Below are 18,349 nucleotides of genomic sequence, written 5' to 3'. Positions count from 1 at the left end.
TTTGATGGTTCCAGTCTTGAGTGTGTAACCTCGTACAAATATTTAGGTTTATCTTTTACAAGAACTTTATCATGGGGTAAACATGTTAAGGTTGCAGCACTACAAGCTAAGAAAGTACTATGTGGCATACTGAAATCTCTGTCCAACTTTAAGCCCATACCCTTTGATTTATTTTTTAAAATATTTGATACCAAAATTAGCCCAATTTTGCTATATGGAGCAGAAATATGGGGTCTGAGTCCTGAAATTTGTAATGATATTGAAAGTATCCACATGATGGCTTGTAAGCGCTTTTTAGGTGTTAAGGTCTCCACCTCAAATCACGTTATAAGAGGTGAATGTGGCCGATATCCTCTATACATTTATGCTTATAAAAGAGTTGTTAAATATTGGTGCAAAATTTTGAAAATGCCAGAATCTAGATACGTAAAGAAATGCTATAATATGCAACTGCAAGCTGTAAGTAATGGTAAAGTAAACTGGGTTTCCAAAATTAGACACATAATTGTGTCAGCAGGATTTGGTTTTATATGGGATCAACAGTGTGTTGCAAATATACCTTTGTTCATAAAGGATTTTTTTGTGAGGCTAAAATTATCGTACCAACAAGACTGGCATTCAGCTATACATGAAAGTTCGAAATCATATTATTATTCTTTGTATAAGCAAACATTTGGTGTTGAAATGTATATTACAAGGCTATCATGTGATAAATTTAGAAGTATTATGGCACGTTTCAGATGTAGTTCTCATCATCTAAGAATTGAATCAGGTAGACATAACAAGGAACCTGGAGAAGAAAGAGTTTGTACTGTCTGTAAACATGGTTATATCGAAGATGAGTATCACTTTATTTTAATTTGTGATTGTTATCAAGCTTTGAGGTCAGAATATATATCCTTGCATTATTATGAGTTCCCGACAAGACATAAGTACAATATTTTAATGTCATCTACCAACCCATTTACTGTTAAGAAACTAGCCATGTATATTCTGAAAGCTATGAATCTAAGGCAAAGTCTTTTGGGATCTCCAACTCCCATTACCACACTGTAACCATTGTATCATGGGCCTATGGCCTACAATACATCTGAATAAAGTGAATATATACTAGGGCTTGGAGGGAGCGCATGTCCCATCCATCTGGCTGTTCCGTTGTTGGTGGCTACACAGGGTTTGATAAAACAGTAGGGGCATGTGCCCTCCTCCATTCGATTGTCACCCTCGGGATCTGGCTGATTTGCCATGTACTGTTCCCCGGGAATAGGGGAGTCCACTTGAATTTGTATACCTTACGTTTTGTAAATACATTTTTTGTTATTGTATGTATAGTGAATGTAACTATTCTATAAACGGACATGGTTTACAAGGAGCATTATTTCGTGATTAATGTATGTAAGTCATTTGATTAGTATATGCACTTTGACTGGATATATTCTTATTATGCAGTAACTGTTTCATTATTATCAAATTTGTAGCCCACAGACCTGTTGTCCTGCGATGTTCCGATGTTCCGTAGCAGCCATATGTACAATATGCATCAATAACACATATTCACCACTACTGAACTGCGATATGGTAACAGATACCATATAATAGATTATATGGTCTCTGATGGTACACAAGTTGTTTGTAGTCAGCTTCTAAATGTATTTGTATGATTTTGTGATATTTGGCTCTGACTTGACCTGACAAGAGATCATGCCACTATAGCCATCATATATATATATATATATATATAAATACATAGACATAATTTAGAAGTGAGATCTGCTTTGTTATATTTCAATTGTTTTAATATGTTATGCTGCCTTGGACCTGAGAATTGTCCGCAGTCCCCAGCTGAGAGGCAGAGGGCCACACGACCCCTTATCCATAATTGTATGTGGCAGAGGAATGTAATGTTTAGAACATAAAGTGGGAAGCCGATTTGGGTGCTGAAAGGCTGTAACTTGCGGTTTAAGAGTACATTCAGTCATCATCTATTGTCTGTCTCTTCAGTGTTTGTCAGGACCAGAAAGACAACTGATTTTTTAAAAGTGATTTAATGACGAATCGTATAAAATTCAGCAGCATAAATGATACAGTACATGCAGTTAAACAACACTGAAAGATAAGACTAATGTGCTTGTGATAACTGGAGAAGGAGCAAATGACAAAAGCTTCTCAGAAATTGGAGGAAACATATTTTAATATGCTACTTACTGTTTTGGTAAACAATTTGGTGAAGTATGCAAGTACATGTGATGCACTGTTGATGAACTCATAGCTCATCTAGACAATTGCAAGATGTCAATTTCAAAGAATGTAACATTTTAATATAATTTTGGTTGTGTATGTTTTTGCACTTTTTTCTGTTCATTTATTCTGTCAGGTCATTTCATACTTTCCCAAACCAGTTAAATTAATTGGCAGTAAAAAAATAATGGTCCTGATTAATGCTTATTGGTATTTGTCTGTCAGGCCAGGGAACCAGTTGAGCCCTGTGTCATGCATGGACCTATTATTATGAATGTGAAGCTACAATCTCAGCAAAACTTGACTTTCCTACCGTAATAAGGTATCAGTTACTTAGATATTACTCATTGATAAATTGATATGGCAGAACAAAAAGAAAGAATTTACACAACTGTCTGCCACCAACATAACTTAAAAAGTAATTCCCATTCTAGACCAGAAAATGAAACAGTCTCTTTTTCTGTTGTATCGCAAGACTGAAGCACTAGAAGTCAACTAAAACCATTTATGGCAGTTGTGAGATTAGAAGGCAATCAATAAGATGTTGATCCGGATGTGGAAACATCATAAATGACGAAACATACAATCAACAAAAAATAAGGGAACTAATGATTTAAATGTAGCTATCGTTGAAGTGTACATTTAGATTACTGTGGCATTGCATCTGAACACAACATCTGATCACAATGAAATTTCACATCAGGCATGAAGCCAACGTGTGTGCACTTATAGGGGAACACACAACCACTTATACAATTGAGATAATCACACGTTCAAAAATGCTGGGTGTCGCAGGCCTAAAAATACAACACTAAGACAAGATCTCATTACATTAATTACACTACACATCAGACTTAAATTTGTTCATTTCCGAAAGGGAATTTGGTTCAATAACATAAATGCAAATTTCAAGATCTACCATCAGAAATCGCCTTTATGAACCCTACCTCAAAGCAAGACATCCCGTGATGGGTGGGACCCAAACAACTTACCATAGGCGACAAAGATTGGGTGGCTTGGTAACACCAGGGAGGGGCTCAATGACAATGGTGTTTTAGATGATTCAAGGTTTTCAAGGTACCGGCGATTGGTATGCCAGGGCAACATATCTTGGCTATGATCAATATAGGGGAAGTATTTCACACCAAAGGTGGCCTGATTTCGTTATTCTGAATGGACATTTGACTGGCCAGTGACACGTTGACAAGATTTTGCGTTCTGTTGTTGTTCTATTCGTTAGAATTATTGCCAAAAATTTTGAAAGGCAAGATGACATTGTCAGACCACATTGTGCCTAGGTCATGACCAATTATCTCCGATGAGAAGGCATACTCCGATGGCTGGCCCGCTAAGTATCCTGACATGTCCCCAACAGAGTATCAGTGGCCCAAAGAGTAACCATATGCAAAGTAATGAACAGTGTACGATTAAGGCATCATGTATATATGGCCCAACATGGTGGATACACCAGATATTATTCACACGTTTGAAATCAATTTTACAGACATTCAACGTCATGACACCTTTATTATCATTTCCTCAGTTACCTTACTTTTTGATGGAAATATAGCTTGGTCATAATTTAGCAAAGATGCTAGATCATTAATGCTTAGGGGTTTTTTTAAAAGCCAATCAATATACAATTGCTGTTCATCTAAAATTGAGTAGGATGGATAAGGATAGTGTACGTGTATGTACAATAACAAACAAATTCAATAGTTTGCAACAATGAACAGAATAAATGCAATTAAATAATCTACATTGCATGTCTTTTCTGAAAGCAAGAATTTGAACCAGTTAGAGCGGCTTTTGAGCAATTTAATGAAATTTGGTTTACATGTAATGACAAATAATAAGTGTCTTGATGTTAACATGCAAAAATCAAATAAATGAGAGGTGATCATGATGCATATTTGTCGTACCTAGTTATCAGCTCATAAAATACAATGTCACATAATAGTTGCATAACTAAGCACATAACCATCAGAAAACTGTGTTCAGTGTTAACGTTTCCACTCGAGTAAGTATCCTGATTGAAGAACATACCATAGCTGACAGCTGGTAGAAACATTTAACTGCTCTTTTTCATTCTTTATTTTCTAGTTATTTTGAAGAAAAGGGTATTGCTGTCAAATGATTTACAGTCAACACTACTTTTTCCACCTTTAAAGTGGGTGTACAAGATAGTGTTCCTTTCCTGGTTTTCCCCTTAATTACTTGATTGTTTTGTTGTTTCCATTATTCACATACACCTAGTGTTCTTTTACATATCTACTGACCTCACCACATCACATGATTTGCACAGAGAAGCATGGTATATTGCTACACAAATACAAACAGTGCCGCTGCACTGTAGCCCACTTGGATATGTAATCAACACTTTAAAATGTCAATAAAGGCAGACACTTAAACTAAGTTGCTGTCAACATTTCTTTTAAAGTATTTTCTGCATAAATACTGATTTAACAACTATGAAACAAGTAGCTGATAATCTAAAATGTCTCTAAACCTACAATATTGAATGCACAGTAGAATACAAAGTTGCAACAGTACACTCTGAGCAGAAAAGGAGGAGCAGTTAATGGGGCCATAAAAACAATTTTTCAAAATAGTTGAAATATCCCCCTCCTAATTACACGTGGTATATATATATATATATATATGAATACCAAATGCCATCCCATTTTGAGAGAAAATAGCTGATTATTGACCATAAGAAGTTCCAGTTTTCAGTATGAACGAAGTGCAAAGGACAAATCACGTCAAAAATCAAAATATCATAGAAAAAACAATACATATATGTTAAGCGTTACTACGAACTATACATGTACCAAATAGCATGTTAAGTTTCAAATTCACTGATTCCAGTGGTTTCTGAGATGACATTTACAAGTGAGAGGAAATGCATTTTGATATTATTTCCATGGTCCAAAGTTCAAAGGTCAAAATACAAATTGAAAATATGTTTAACGCCGCTAGTAACTAGACAATTACCAAATTTAGCAAGTTTCAGGCCTGTGGCCCTTTCAATTCTTTTTATAAACTTTTTTATGGTGTTTAATCAAAGAGGGCACATGGTAACCATATTGAAATTTCAATTTTGATGCCACGGACAAACTTGAATTTATTTATAGTAACAAACATTTCAGCCATTTCAGAGAAGAACTCGAAAATGTAAAACAGTTCATGGACTCGACTACGCCTTGCAACATAAGCTAACATGGTCCTTCAGGCCAGGTGAGTTAAAAATACATGGAAATAAACAGTAAATATCAATATGACCATACATAATGTGGTATTTAAGAGTTTAAATATGTATCATGTCATAGTACAATTAATGGCAGGGATTAACATAACATTGTTACTGGTATAATAAAATTATATTAGCTGTGAGATACGGTGGTGCCGAGCTAGTCACATGGTGAAGCCATTATGACACTGCTTGGATATCTGGACACACCACTGACTTGATGTTAACAAGTTACATAGTTCATCAAACAGCTGCATCTAATAAACTGAGAAATCATCCATATGCAGATCAAACAGTTAGGTGTGCTAATATTGTTATGCATGTGCAATACATATAAAGACAACATATTCATGAGCATGTATCAATGGAATATACAATAAAATTACTTGGGTACAAAATTACAATCACAGGAATATGATAAAGATAATTCATGTGACACAGATATTGGTACGCTATCCAACATAACCTGAACTCACTAAAGTAACAGACTACAATCAAAATATACTGACACAGACAAAACAAGGACTCCTAGTGTCAACATTACTTAAGTGCAACATCACCCACAGCATAACATTCTAAGCCACAGATGAAAACATCACTGGTCACAAAATAATTCTAATAAAAATCAAACTATCATCATTCATTTCAAGTAAACAGGTTTCCTGTCATGGTCTAGAATGCCAGTTCAAGTATGTTTCTGGGTCAATATCTTGAGATACATTTTACTTTTCTAAAGAAGCAACAAAATATCAATAACACCTAATTTTGGTCACACTATGGAGAATATAAACACTGGTTCCCTATGTTCAGTCTACATCTTTAACCTAAACACCGATGTGTTGTGTGTTTATCCAGACCTTAAGCTCAACCTGGACCTGATCATGGACTGATCCTGAAGTTGGTCTTCAGTCAAGTAGAACTTTCAAATTGTGGAAGCCATAAAATATATTATTGTTGGATGATATTAATTGGGCAAAAAGATGAGAGGCCAAAGTGTCGTATGTATCTTGGAAAACACACAAACTTGTAACCCTGTTTTCTTCAGAATACTGCTCAATTCCCCCCCCCCCCACACACTCCCACAAAAAAACCCACAGCTGCATAGAGGATGCTGCACATAATATATCACCACTTTAAAGCTCATCAGCACAATCTTTGACAAAATGTCACAAGTTTCTTCTTTCACCCTTTCAAATTATTAATCATACAATAAACACATTAATGACACAACTTAATTTGGGAAACAATTACTGAAATGTTGTGTATGGGGTACTGTAAACAATGAAGCTATTTCATACCATAAAATTGTAACTTCCACAGAAGACAAATGCATTTTCTCCTCAGCAGATAAAAGCCTGATATGACAGGTCCATATGGCATCAGACATTGAAAAAAGAAAATAAACCAAAACACTATGCAGCTCACTAGGTTCATACAAACAATTACAGCCACATTTGAACAGACTTTATTCATATTTACAAGGAATTACAGCCATTTGAAACTGTTTGCAACTTACTGATTACCAATGTCCAACTATATCCAGGTGTTACCTTGTTCATGCAAAATTGCATACTGACAAGCAAAAACAGGAAAATAAAACAACTAATAATCTGACAAAACCTGTTTAAATTTTACATGTTTTCTCAGAGAACTTGTGATCATAGTGATGGGGCTAAAAGTATATTAAATATAGATTTAGCTTCAAAACAAGAGAAGAATCATTTGAATTAACCTCAAAAAAGAAATTTTGTTCCAAGAGTGACTGCAGTCTGTGACAGTCACCCAATTATTCAGGGTCTAAGGAAATGGTACCCCCAAAACCAACACTATTATAAAGACACTGTTTTACCAGAAATGAAAGGTATCAATTAACAATCACAATTTAATTTTCATAGCTTAATACTCTAGTTGAGAAATGTAATTTCAGAAATGAATGAACCCTGTGGGTGATGACTTGAGTGTCACAAGACTAGAATATTCCTTTTGACACAGACAGGGTGCTGCACGGTTGGCACTTGTTGCTTGCTGGAGAGTTCTGGGAGCATAAGGGAGCCACAGCAGAAATGAGTTGGTCAGCATGTACTCCAACAGATGCATGAGGTTCTGAATTGACACTTAAAAGAGCCTCTTCTTCTCTTTCTTTGTACTGTTAAAACAAAAGAACACAATCCTCACCGATACATTATATACTATATTTAAAATATACAATTCCCAGTCTTTTCTGTATGAAATGAACAGATATAAAGTATATACCGGTACATTAATTAGGAAGCCATGCATATTGAGAATAAAATACAGATCTATCAATGAAAGTTGACAATCAGACAACATGTTCAGGACAAGTGCTTCTACATTTTACAAAGATGAAGAAATCAAAATGTGTGGAAAAGAAAAGACAACTGGAATGCTGAGAGAGTTATGGAAATACTATAGGAGATCCAGATAAAATATTCAACAATCACAACAAAACTAATGTTTGTTTTTAGTGGGCGAGTTATGTTGTATATGACTGTCAGCAGTAAAGTGGAGCGGCTTATTGACTAAATTGTGTACTTTAAGTTAAAAGCATGACATTTTGGTACACAGTACCCAGTACAAACATTTATGGCTATAGGGCCATCCAATATTTTCAAATATGGCCAGCAAAAGTATCCTTATTTTTGGACATTTGTAAATATTAGGCCTTTAGTAGTTCTTATAGTTTTATCATATTTGGTATTATGGTACTTCTCTTTCATTTGATCATTTTTAAATACTTGGCTGCCATAATGTTTCCAACATGGCCACAAAATCCAAGATGGCTACCAAATTTATCCTTATTTTTGGACATTTGTAAATGTTAGGCCCTCAGTTGTTCATATAGCTTTCTTATATTTGGTATCATGGTATTTCTCTTTCATTTCATTTGTTCTCAGATGATTGTCCATTTTTGGTGAGCAGTTCTTTTCTGGACTTATTGACATTGCTGCTGGTGTTGGTTTTGTGATACATCAGACACACAAAGCCCTGCACAATGGGGAAGATTTTCATGACATCTTTAGTAGGTCCACTTGCGAGTGTTTGAAGTGCATCAATGACTTCTGTGTCTGCTATCTATGTGTTCCATACTGTCTTTATGCCCCTGGTTGCAAAGAAAGACACTTAGTCACAACAAGTAAATGCGTGAAATGCACCATGAGCGTTGGCTACATCTTCTCCAATTCCTGAAGCGACAGGATGTATCGGAATATATCTGAAGTTTTCCCTGTTCTGATCACGATCCAAAAACGTGAATATCCAGTGAATGCAATAATACATTGGCAACAACATCAGTGTCCACAGTTCTAAGCAAAAACCGTTTGTGTTCATGATGAGACAAATTCAAGGCATGCAAGAACAATTTGGTATGTGACTCTTATTGAGAACAAGGAGAAATAGGCCCCTTAGCTTCAGCCACCTTTTGTTTCAGAACCAGATTCCCACTTGTGGCAAAGATTTGTTTTACTGTGTCCTGGGAAGTTATCAGTTCTTCTGTCAAAAAGGTGAATAGTTTGTTTTTCTTGTCCGATGATGTCAAGAAAGAGTCCCATTTTCCAGGAATTCTTGAACACGTCTTCTTGGACTGCTTCCTCTGTTTGTGATGTGTTTGCACTAGTTGGGCTCCAACCAGCCGTCACTCTTCACTCTATTTGTATGTTGTTCATGACCCTGGTCAATAGCCATGGACATGAATGCTCAAGTTGTCTTTCTAACAACAAACCTTCCATTTTGTTGATTGCTGGATGAGTTTCCAGACATGATGTCATGTCTCACCAAGGTACCGTCAACCAACGTGCATGGCTGATGTGATCGAGTGCCCCCAAAACAAGGGAAGCAGTTGTTCTAGGGACCTTGTGTAAAGCTTGAAATTCTCAATTGTAACGGATCTCAGGAACATCAGAATTCTGATCTCAAAAGCACATTTTTCGCTGGATAGTTAACAATTCTGTTCGTAGGCTTTTGTCTTTGGGATACAGAGTGCATAGTCTGTAACCAGATGCGCATGAAGACAGTGTGATAAACTGATGGCCAAAAGAATCTTTACCATAGTATTAAATCACTTGTTTAAAAACCACAATAGACAGATTCATGAACTAAAAAAGTACTGAAAAGATCAAATACTCAACGAAAGCAACACTGAAAATGACAGCATTCGATACTGGCATGACATATTGCCTGAATTGAGGTGGGGTAGAAAAAACAAGTCTTCAACATAATGCACAAAGGGCACACATATCTAAAATTGCTCATGTTCAATGACACACCACATTAATAGTGTGTATTACACCCTGCTACAAGACGCACAGAAAAAGTTAGTCGTCTGATGTAGTCATGCGGAAAAGGCCGCCATTCTTCTTTGAGTGCCTGCATCAGTTCTTGCCGGTTGGCTGGACGATGTGGCCGACAGCGATACATAACATCCACAAGAGGTCCATAAGGGGGACATGTCTGGAGAGAGTACAGTCCAGGCCCATCTCAATCTCTGATGATGATGTTATTGCTGTCAATAACTTTCTTCAATTCTTGAACACTGAGCCTGGCCACATACTAACCATTTTTCCAAGAAAAATAACCATTTAACTATTTGTTTTGCACTTTTCAACGTTTTTACTCATATCAGAGCAGTGATTGGGTTTCATTGTATTAATTGTGTCAGTTTGCTTGGCCATATAGCCAAAATTTATCACCATGGTTAAAGCTCATACTTTTAACTGGAATCTGGACAAGACAAACCTTTCTTCAAAAGTATGAGCAACAGTGGAGACATATGTTGCTTTTGTTGTTGATTTTATTTCCCATTTTACCTTTGCACCCTTGCATGTGTATGAAGATGTAACAAACACATAATTGAAGTGCCAGGAACCATGTATCCTCCAAAAATACATCAAACAAGCAGAGTTGCATCCCTTAGGCATGCCAGAAGTCTATGATTGTGGGTTTGAATCCCAGTTCGCCCCGATTATGTTTCTAGGTTTGTCAGCACCATACCAGTGCTCTTGGGTTTCACGGAAGTGGTAAACGTCTAAGACCTGCATCGCTTTGCGCTTGCCTCCCACATTAAGCTGATATGCCGTGATATAACTGGAATACTGTTAAAAGCAGCGTTAAACACAACTCACTCACTACATCAAAAAGGGTTAGTGGCGTAGAGGGCGGGGATGGAAGTGTTCGCATATGTTGTCAAGATTGCAAGGAGGGTAGCAAGAGCCAGTTGGCAGTAGGTCAAAATCAAAAGCTTATATGTATACACTAATACACATTCACTTCTCACTACAAGTGGTGGGATCTTGATTTTTTTGGCTCACAGAAGGTTTCAAATGATCGCCATTTATTGTCATATATCCCCCCAAAATGGATGTGTGACAAGGCAATGGCTTTAGCTGCCTGCGCCGAAAAGTCCTCAGTGCTCAACGCTCTTTTAAGACGAATCAAGTGTGCAGGTGAAATCTGCCTGGGTGTGGTAGTTTGCTGTGGGGGTGGATAAGTAGATTCGACCACTCCTAATTTGCCTTTATGGGGGGAGTCATTTGCAGGGGTAGTGGATTGTTTTCTGTCAGGCTTATGATATCTACAAACCACCCCCTCGCCGGCCACCTCGCATGACCAAAATCGGAGCTAGGCTCTTGTTTGCTTTTATTTTGTGTATCAACCTGGGAAGTAGTACATGAGGTGGAAAAGTGTACGCTTTAAGCCCTTTTGACCAAACTGCTGATACACCAGCTGAAATGCCTCTGGGTGGAGTCTGGATAATGCATCCGCCAGAATGTTCCGACATTCAAGGATGTGCCAGACTAGAAATTGTAGCCCCCGACGAAAACCATTAGATGAAAGAACTGAAACTGTCGGTAGAGATTGCGAGTTGAGTGTTCCAGGTACGCTGTGTGTCGAACCACAGCCCTGAGGCTGTTTGGTCCTGTAGTTGGTTGGTTTGTTGTTTAAAGCCACATTCAGCAATATTTCAGCCATAAGACGGCGGTCTGTATATAATCAAGTCTGGACCAGACAATCCAGTGACTGATATCATGAGCATCGATCCATGCAATTGGTATCAATAACATGCATCAACCAAGTCAGTGAGCCTGACATTCCGATCCCTTTAGTCGCCTCTTATGACAAACATAGTCGACGTTTATGGCAAGCATGGGTAGCTGATCTTCATGGGCCTGGTCCTGTACATGTGCAGCCCAGCCCTGTAGGTGTGGAGTTAGGGCGAGCCCAGGTAAGCATGTTCGACTCTATAATTTTGTATTAGTTTCAAAGATACATGTACCCGTAATTTATGTATCAAAAAGTTTTTTATAATCATTTTCCTATCAAAACACTAAAATTAACTTGGCCTCTTCTTCAGTGACAAGATGTCACTTTTTGGGGGGTACAAAAGCACATGGGCGCAACATTCATCCAGTTGCCGTGGACCTAATTATATGCTTTCTGAAGATTTGGGAGGGGGGTAAACATTCTAAATTGTCCTTCTTGCAATGACAGACCAATAACAATATTATGCTGTTATTATGATGGGATATCAATCTGTTGTGCATATCTCTCCCCGCTGTCGCCGTTTTCAGAAAATTATTTTAAAATCATCAAGTGTTGAATCCTCTCGGTTTTCAGATTTAGACTTACAAATTTGATGTTATGCATCGGCAGCAATCACGAAGAAATATGAAACAAATAAGAGTGAAGACTGCTACCCAGGTCAGCTAAACAGGTGACGATAATTACCGGTAGTAAATTATTATTATCATTATTAGTCATTTTCTTTGAATTTGAATCTATTTCAGAATTTTCTTGATGATAGCTTACCAACTTTTGCATATTTTACTTTGATGTGTGACATGCGGTGCATGCTTCTGGTTTCAGAAAAGTCAAATAAAATTGCATTACTTTGCTATTGAATGGTTTACCTAGAATGTACATATCTGTTCAGATTTTGCGTATCATCCAATATTTTTCATTATTCGCAGTGTTTGTTGATTTTTTTTAAAAATCGCAGGTTAGGCTACGCCCAAACGCGTTACTTACATTTGTCAACAGCATGTCAGCGTCCAAAAGTTTATCAAACGATATCATTAGCAAACTCGATAAAAAGGAGTTACTTTTTTTTACAAAGATTTATACATCCGTGTCAATAATTCTAGAAAATAATTTAGATATATAAAATGGATTGTAATAGTATTACGGGATCATGATGCATGTGAATTTATTTATTTGATGTTACAATTCACATCACACGTTTATATGTTTATATGTAATTTAATATACCCAAAGTTGCTAATTTTAAGAAATTAAGGAACTTGGGTGTTTTCTTTTCATCAAAAAAACATAATCGAATCTGAAAAATGACAAAATTATAAAGAAAATATAGGACTCATTGCTGCTAAATGTGAATAAAATATATATAAACAATGCCTGTTTATGGTTGTTGTGTGCCAAGATGTTTGGCTGATACTTTCTTAACATTTTTTTTAGGTAAATAAACTACTGAAAGTTTTGACATTTTGCAAGCTTAGCATTAATGAATACCACACGTAACTTAAATGATACGCAAAGCCTACTCATTAAATAGTTACCGGTATTGCGAGTTTCATTTGGGTGTGTCCTTTGACAATGCGCATGTCAACTGGGTTCGACAGTAGCATTGACAGCATTAATGACTGTCAGAGTCTTATTGATGGTTCAAGAATGGTTGCACATTAATTTCTTTAAAACGTCACTGTGGCACTGTTTTCTGAATCAGTGGTAGTGCAAGGGAGCAAAGGTACGACATATGTGAAAGTGATTACTGTATCTGAGTTATAAAATAAGGCACTACCAAATGTATTGTAGAATTTAAATTAAATGTGAAATTAATACACACAAAAGAACTGTTTCAGGAAAAAAAATTATGACACCAATTCTCGAACTCAGACTTAGCTATTATAGTTAGATAAGCTATTTTTTTTGCAAAGTTGAATTCATGAAACTTCAGCACTTTCCGAGAAAATGTGTCCTCATTTCATGCAATATAAAAAGCATGGAGCTAACTCTGTAAGCAAAGGCCATAAGGCCTCATTTGAGATTGTGTCCAGTAACATCAGTGTGTAAAATTTTGTTTCTCTCACTTAAATAGTGTTTGAAAAATATGTCTCCATTGAAAATCGGATGGACTGACAGACAAACCCAAATAAAAAGTAATGCCCCACAGTCACTGTAACTCACGTTGCTATTTTATCAACAGTTGTCTTCAGAAGGCTAAATCTAAAAAAAGTGGCTGTCAGCATTGACATTAAAATATTTTAATAACCGAAGACAAAAAGAAAAAGATTTGAACATAATATTGTCTCATTCCAAAGAGACACATACATGCCTTGCAATTTCAGGGGAGAAGAGGTCCACAGAGCCAAATATTTCTTTTGAGAGAATTCAAGAGCTTGGTAAAAACAGATTAAATTTAGATATTGCAAAAAAGGGGAATACATGAAGACCACCATTAGTGAGTGAGTGAGTGAGTGAGTTGGGTTTAATACCGTTTTTAACAGCATTCCAGTTACATTGCGGAGTGTCAGCTGAATGTGGTAGGAGAGCCCTAAGTGATGCAGGTCTCAGACGTTTACCACTTCGGTGAAACCCACGAGCACGGGTATGGTGCTGACAAACCTAGAAACATAATCGGGTCGAACCGGGATTCGAACCCACAATCATAGGTTTCTGGCACAGCGAATCGCGGCGTCTTAGACGACTGAGCCACCCGTGCGCCCTGAAGACCACCATTGCAAACTACACATGTACCAAATTTCATTCCAGTTTGAAAAGAAATAGTTGGGTTATGGCCATACATAGTATTTTTTCAATATGGCTGCATATTGAAAATCTGATTCAAACCTCTTGAACAACTTTAGATGTCATCATTGGTGGAAATAAGCATGTTAAGTTCTAGCTTTACTGGTCCATTGGTTTCTGGGGAGGTAAGGTTTATAGTGTAAGGGAATGTTGGACTGGATCATGATTCTAAGTGCAGAGGTCCAACGAAGGTAACCAAAGCTGGAACATGTGTTCAGCCCATAACAGTTTGAACAGAAGTGGTTGAATAATGGCCTTCATATTAGATAACAACATAAACTTAAAAAACTAATGTGAACACACCAGTGTTAGACTGAACATAAAATTAGTGGCGTTAAGTGACTTTAGATGCCAATGAAAACTAGTGAAGTGTTATTGCTGCATCAACCATTACCTGCTGCAATCCGGCCTATACATTTGGCAGACAGATAGGCGTATGTTAGTCCAGATCATAATTGTGCTATCACTAAATCAACAACAGTACGATATTTATACTTTGTTGTCCTTCAGAAAGTGTAAAAAAGAGACATGAGGCTGTCACTCATTCATTTTGTTCTGGAATATTTGCAACATTAGATCACATATGTAATAAGATTTAGGAAACCAACAATACCCAACAGTAACAAAAGTTTCTATACAACAGACATCCTAATTGCATGTACATTAAAGATACTGGACATAAATATCAAAACATTAATGACAAAATTTAAAACAGTGCCACGGCACTGAAGCTCATTTGTTGACTTGGGATTTTTATTATTATTTTTATTTTTTTATTTTTTTAGGATGATAAGTTGTAAAATGACAGTAGTTAGGGCTGGGACGGGTCCAAATATACTACCCGGGTACCCACACCCCTATTACCCGACCCTACCCGGGTAACCGCTGTTGGTGTCAAGAGATAGGTACAAAATGTCCGATTGGGAATAGTTTGACAGTAGCCCTGGCAGAATGTATCTAGAGCTTCATATGACAGGGACATTAACCAGAACATTAGAATTCTATTGATGTCGTACTGCTTACGCTGATTTTTCAGGTTGTTCATGTTTTAATGTAACCAATTTGTTTAAATAATATTTTTATCATAAAAATTACTATTTCAATAACTTTCTCATGACCAATTTACACACCAAAATAGTCTCATGTGTTTATGTGCCATGATAAGATGTAGTGAGGCAAACAAATCATACCTTACAACGTGTAGTTTGCACAACCAGTATAATCATCTATTTTTTACTGTGACCAAATGAAACTCATAATTTGTTATTTTTACGAACAGCTATCAATCCAAGTACATTTAATACTGTTCTTTAAAGACTTCATGGAAACAATAGGAATTTGCCTTGTATGTATATACTGATTTTTTCAAGTTTTTCTATTTTAGTGTACCCAACTTGTTTAGATAATATTTTTATCATGAACTTAACCCCTTCAATCACTTTCTTGTGCTCAAAATAGTCTAAAAAATGGTCTCATATGTTTATGTGCCAAGTCTAGTCCAAAAGTTATGCTGACTATTGATTTTTGTTTCAGAAATTCAATATGGCCACCAATGGACACCATGGGCCAATATTTTGCTTTGGGAAGATCAAAATTTATTTACTAGACACTTTGGGGATTAGAAAAATGTAAGTTAGAAAAATACATCTTTTGGTGCATGGGCACCCCAGCTTCCTACTGGACTAATAGCTGTGATCGTTTACAAAAAAAAATTCCAGCTTCATAGGTCATGTGATGTCAGAATGGTACAAACTAAGAATGAATGAAAGGAATGGCATGATGGACAATTCATTCTGCCATAAGCTCACTTGACTTTCAGTCAGGTGAGCTAAAGAGCTGACTCATCTCTTGACTCACTCTTTAGCATTCTCTAGTGATCTCCTTCTTTCCCCATACTGTTCTTCCCATGTTTGCCTTTCCTTTTCAAACACTTTGTACTTGTCATCCAATTCCTTTTGCTGCTGCTCTAAACTCTTCTTCATCTGCTCTGCTCGCTTCTGAAGCTGTTGACATGAAAACAATACTCATCTTAAACTCTTGTCAGAAGAGCCACAATACAAAATGTTAGACACTTAAACAGTGCAATGGTATTATAGCCTAGATATGTACTTAACAGTTTTTCATAATACAGAAACTTTGTATTTTCTGCATAAACTGACCACTATTAGGTAATGAAACTACAACAGTTTGTCAATCTGCAACAATTAATGTAATATGTAACTATGCATAATAAAAAACAACAGCTAAATCTCCTTAAACAAAGTTTCAACTCTGAGCCTTCTGAGATTATGGTGGCATTTGTATTTCAGTATCCACATAAAATATAAGAATATTTCAGTCAACTGTATCTGTTAAAAGGTTCAGAAACTAGAAACACATTTGTATATATGCTAAAACAGAAGTCTCCCTGTCACACCATTTTCCTAAACTCCCCCAAACACTCACATATTCAACCTCTAAGTTACTCTTCCAGGCTAATAAAAAATGGTCTTGGTTCTCAGGCACCACTCACATTACCATAAAGTCTGCTGCATGTTTCAATTTTATTTCCATTTAAAAAAAAATTCCTTAAGTACTCTGCCTCTCGAACACATGACCCCAGCAGCGAAATGCTCTAATGCAATCCAAAATAGGGTGCAGTTACTGTAACCTTAGGAGTCGGGTACAGTACCCTTCTCCCTTGGTCACTTGTTCTGATCAACCACTCCTTGGTTCCGGGGATGATGTTAGCTCTCTCAAAGTACAAGTTAGCTTGGTTGCTCAAGTCCATTTATCTATGATGGAAGTTATCATAAATATACATTCAAGGTCCTCAGATAGTGTCTTGTCGCCTGTATTACTTAAATACAACACATACCTAAAGGAAGCATCGAGGAGCCTGATAATATTTCTGATCAACTCTCAACTCTGATACTTTTTCTGATCTGGACTTCCAATATACAGAGAGAACCTCTCTGTTCAGCCGTGAGTTTCCTAATCTCCACACCACTCCCGGACAACTAACGAAATATTATCGGCAGGATAAAAAAAACCTCACTTGTTTACTTAAGTAACATCATAGAACATAATATAGGAAGACGTCACAAAATAGAAATGTGGCACAAATGACATCACATAACAATTGCAGCCTGTCGCGAGGGAAAAGTGGGCTGCTATCACATTACAGTGGCGCGCAGATTTTTGATAACATGCAGGCATTTTAATGATAACTATCCATTTTAGCTATAATGAGTGTTTAAACGTTCACATTTAGTGCCTAACATGTTCCATTGTTAAGGTTTGTGTTTACATTTAACTGTTGTATCGGAATCATATGTACTGGATCTGTCATTTATACAGGTTGTAAGTGTCAAGTTTTCAATTTAACATGACATGTGCAATAAAGATACCAGATAATGTAAACTTTACATCTTGCCCAACATTATTCTGCTAACATAGACACACTTTATACAACAACTAAAGACACCTATAACTAATAGTATACTTACTGACAGCTGAATACTAGGGTAATAATACTGAAAGTAGAGTACTGACAGTTGAATAGTAGGGTTGTCATACTGAAGGTGGAGTACGGACAGCTAAATACGAGGATAATTATTACTGAAGGTAGAGTGCTGACAACTGATTAATAGGGTCATAACACTTAACATAGAATATTGACAGCTGAATACTTGGGTCGTCATACTGAAGGCAGAATACTGACAGCTGAATACTATCATCACGATACTAAAGGTGGTATACTGACTGCTGAATAATGCTATCAAGAAGACTGTGTATAAGACCACCCTTATCTGCACAGATGGTAAACGGCATCTCTCACTACGCTTTATAATATGGTTATTATCATTTCAAATATACATAACAAAGCTGCAACTAAAATAAGACTAGTGATGTCTAGTCATGATTTATCTCAAATTTCAAATTTGTATTGACTAAGTTTGCTATCACCAATCCATTTACCTGACTTTGCTTAAGGGGAACACTGTAAAAAATATTTGCTCATAATACTCGAATTCCCCCCCC

The 18,349-nt window shown here is 36.6% G+C and overlaps 1 protein-coding gene across 2 annotated transcripts in view; it reads right to left on the bottom strand.

Annotated features, from left to right (window-relative positions):
• Positions 1-2,024: 2,024 nt before the first annotated feature.
• The window catches only part of LOC139454192 (septin-7-like), a 133,805-nt gene continuing 117,480 nt past the window's right edge, over positions 2,025-18,349 (bottom strand). For both annotated transcript variants that reach the window (XM_071235760.1, XM_071235759.1), the window contains exons 12-13: positions 16,184-16,329; positions 2,025-7,634 (exon numbers count right to left, since the gene is read on the bottom strand). In XM_071235760.1, coding sequence (XP_071091861.1) covers positions 7,604-7,634; positions 16,184-16,329 — 177 coding nt within the window. In that variant the 3' untranslated portion in view covers positions 2,025-7,603. The remainder of the gene's footprint in view (positions 7,635-16,183; positions 16,330-18,349) is intronic.

Source organism: Haliotis cracherodii, unplaced genomic scaffold, assembly GCF_022045235.1.
Source record: "Haliotis cracherodii isolate W230 unplaced genomic scaffold, xgHalCrac1.p SCAF_10, whole genome shotgun sequence".
Taxonomy (NCBI): Eukaryota; Metazoa; Mollusca; class Gastropoda; order Lepetellida; family Haliotidae; genus Haliotis; species Haliotis cracherodii.
Note: the sequence above shows the minus strand (reverse complement) of the source record. Positions and strands in the feature narration are given on the sequence as shown.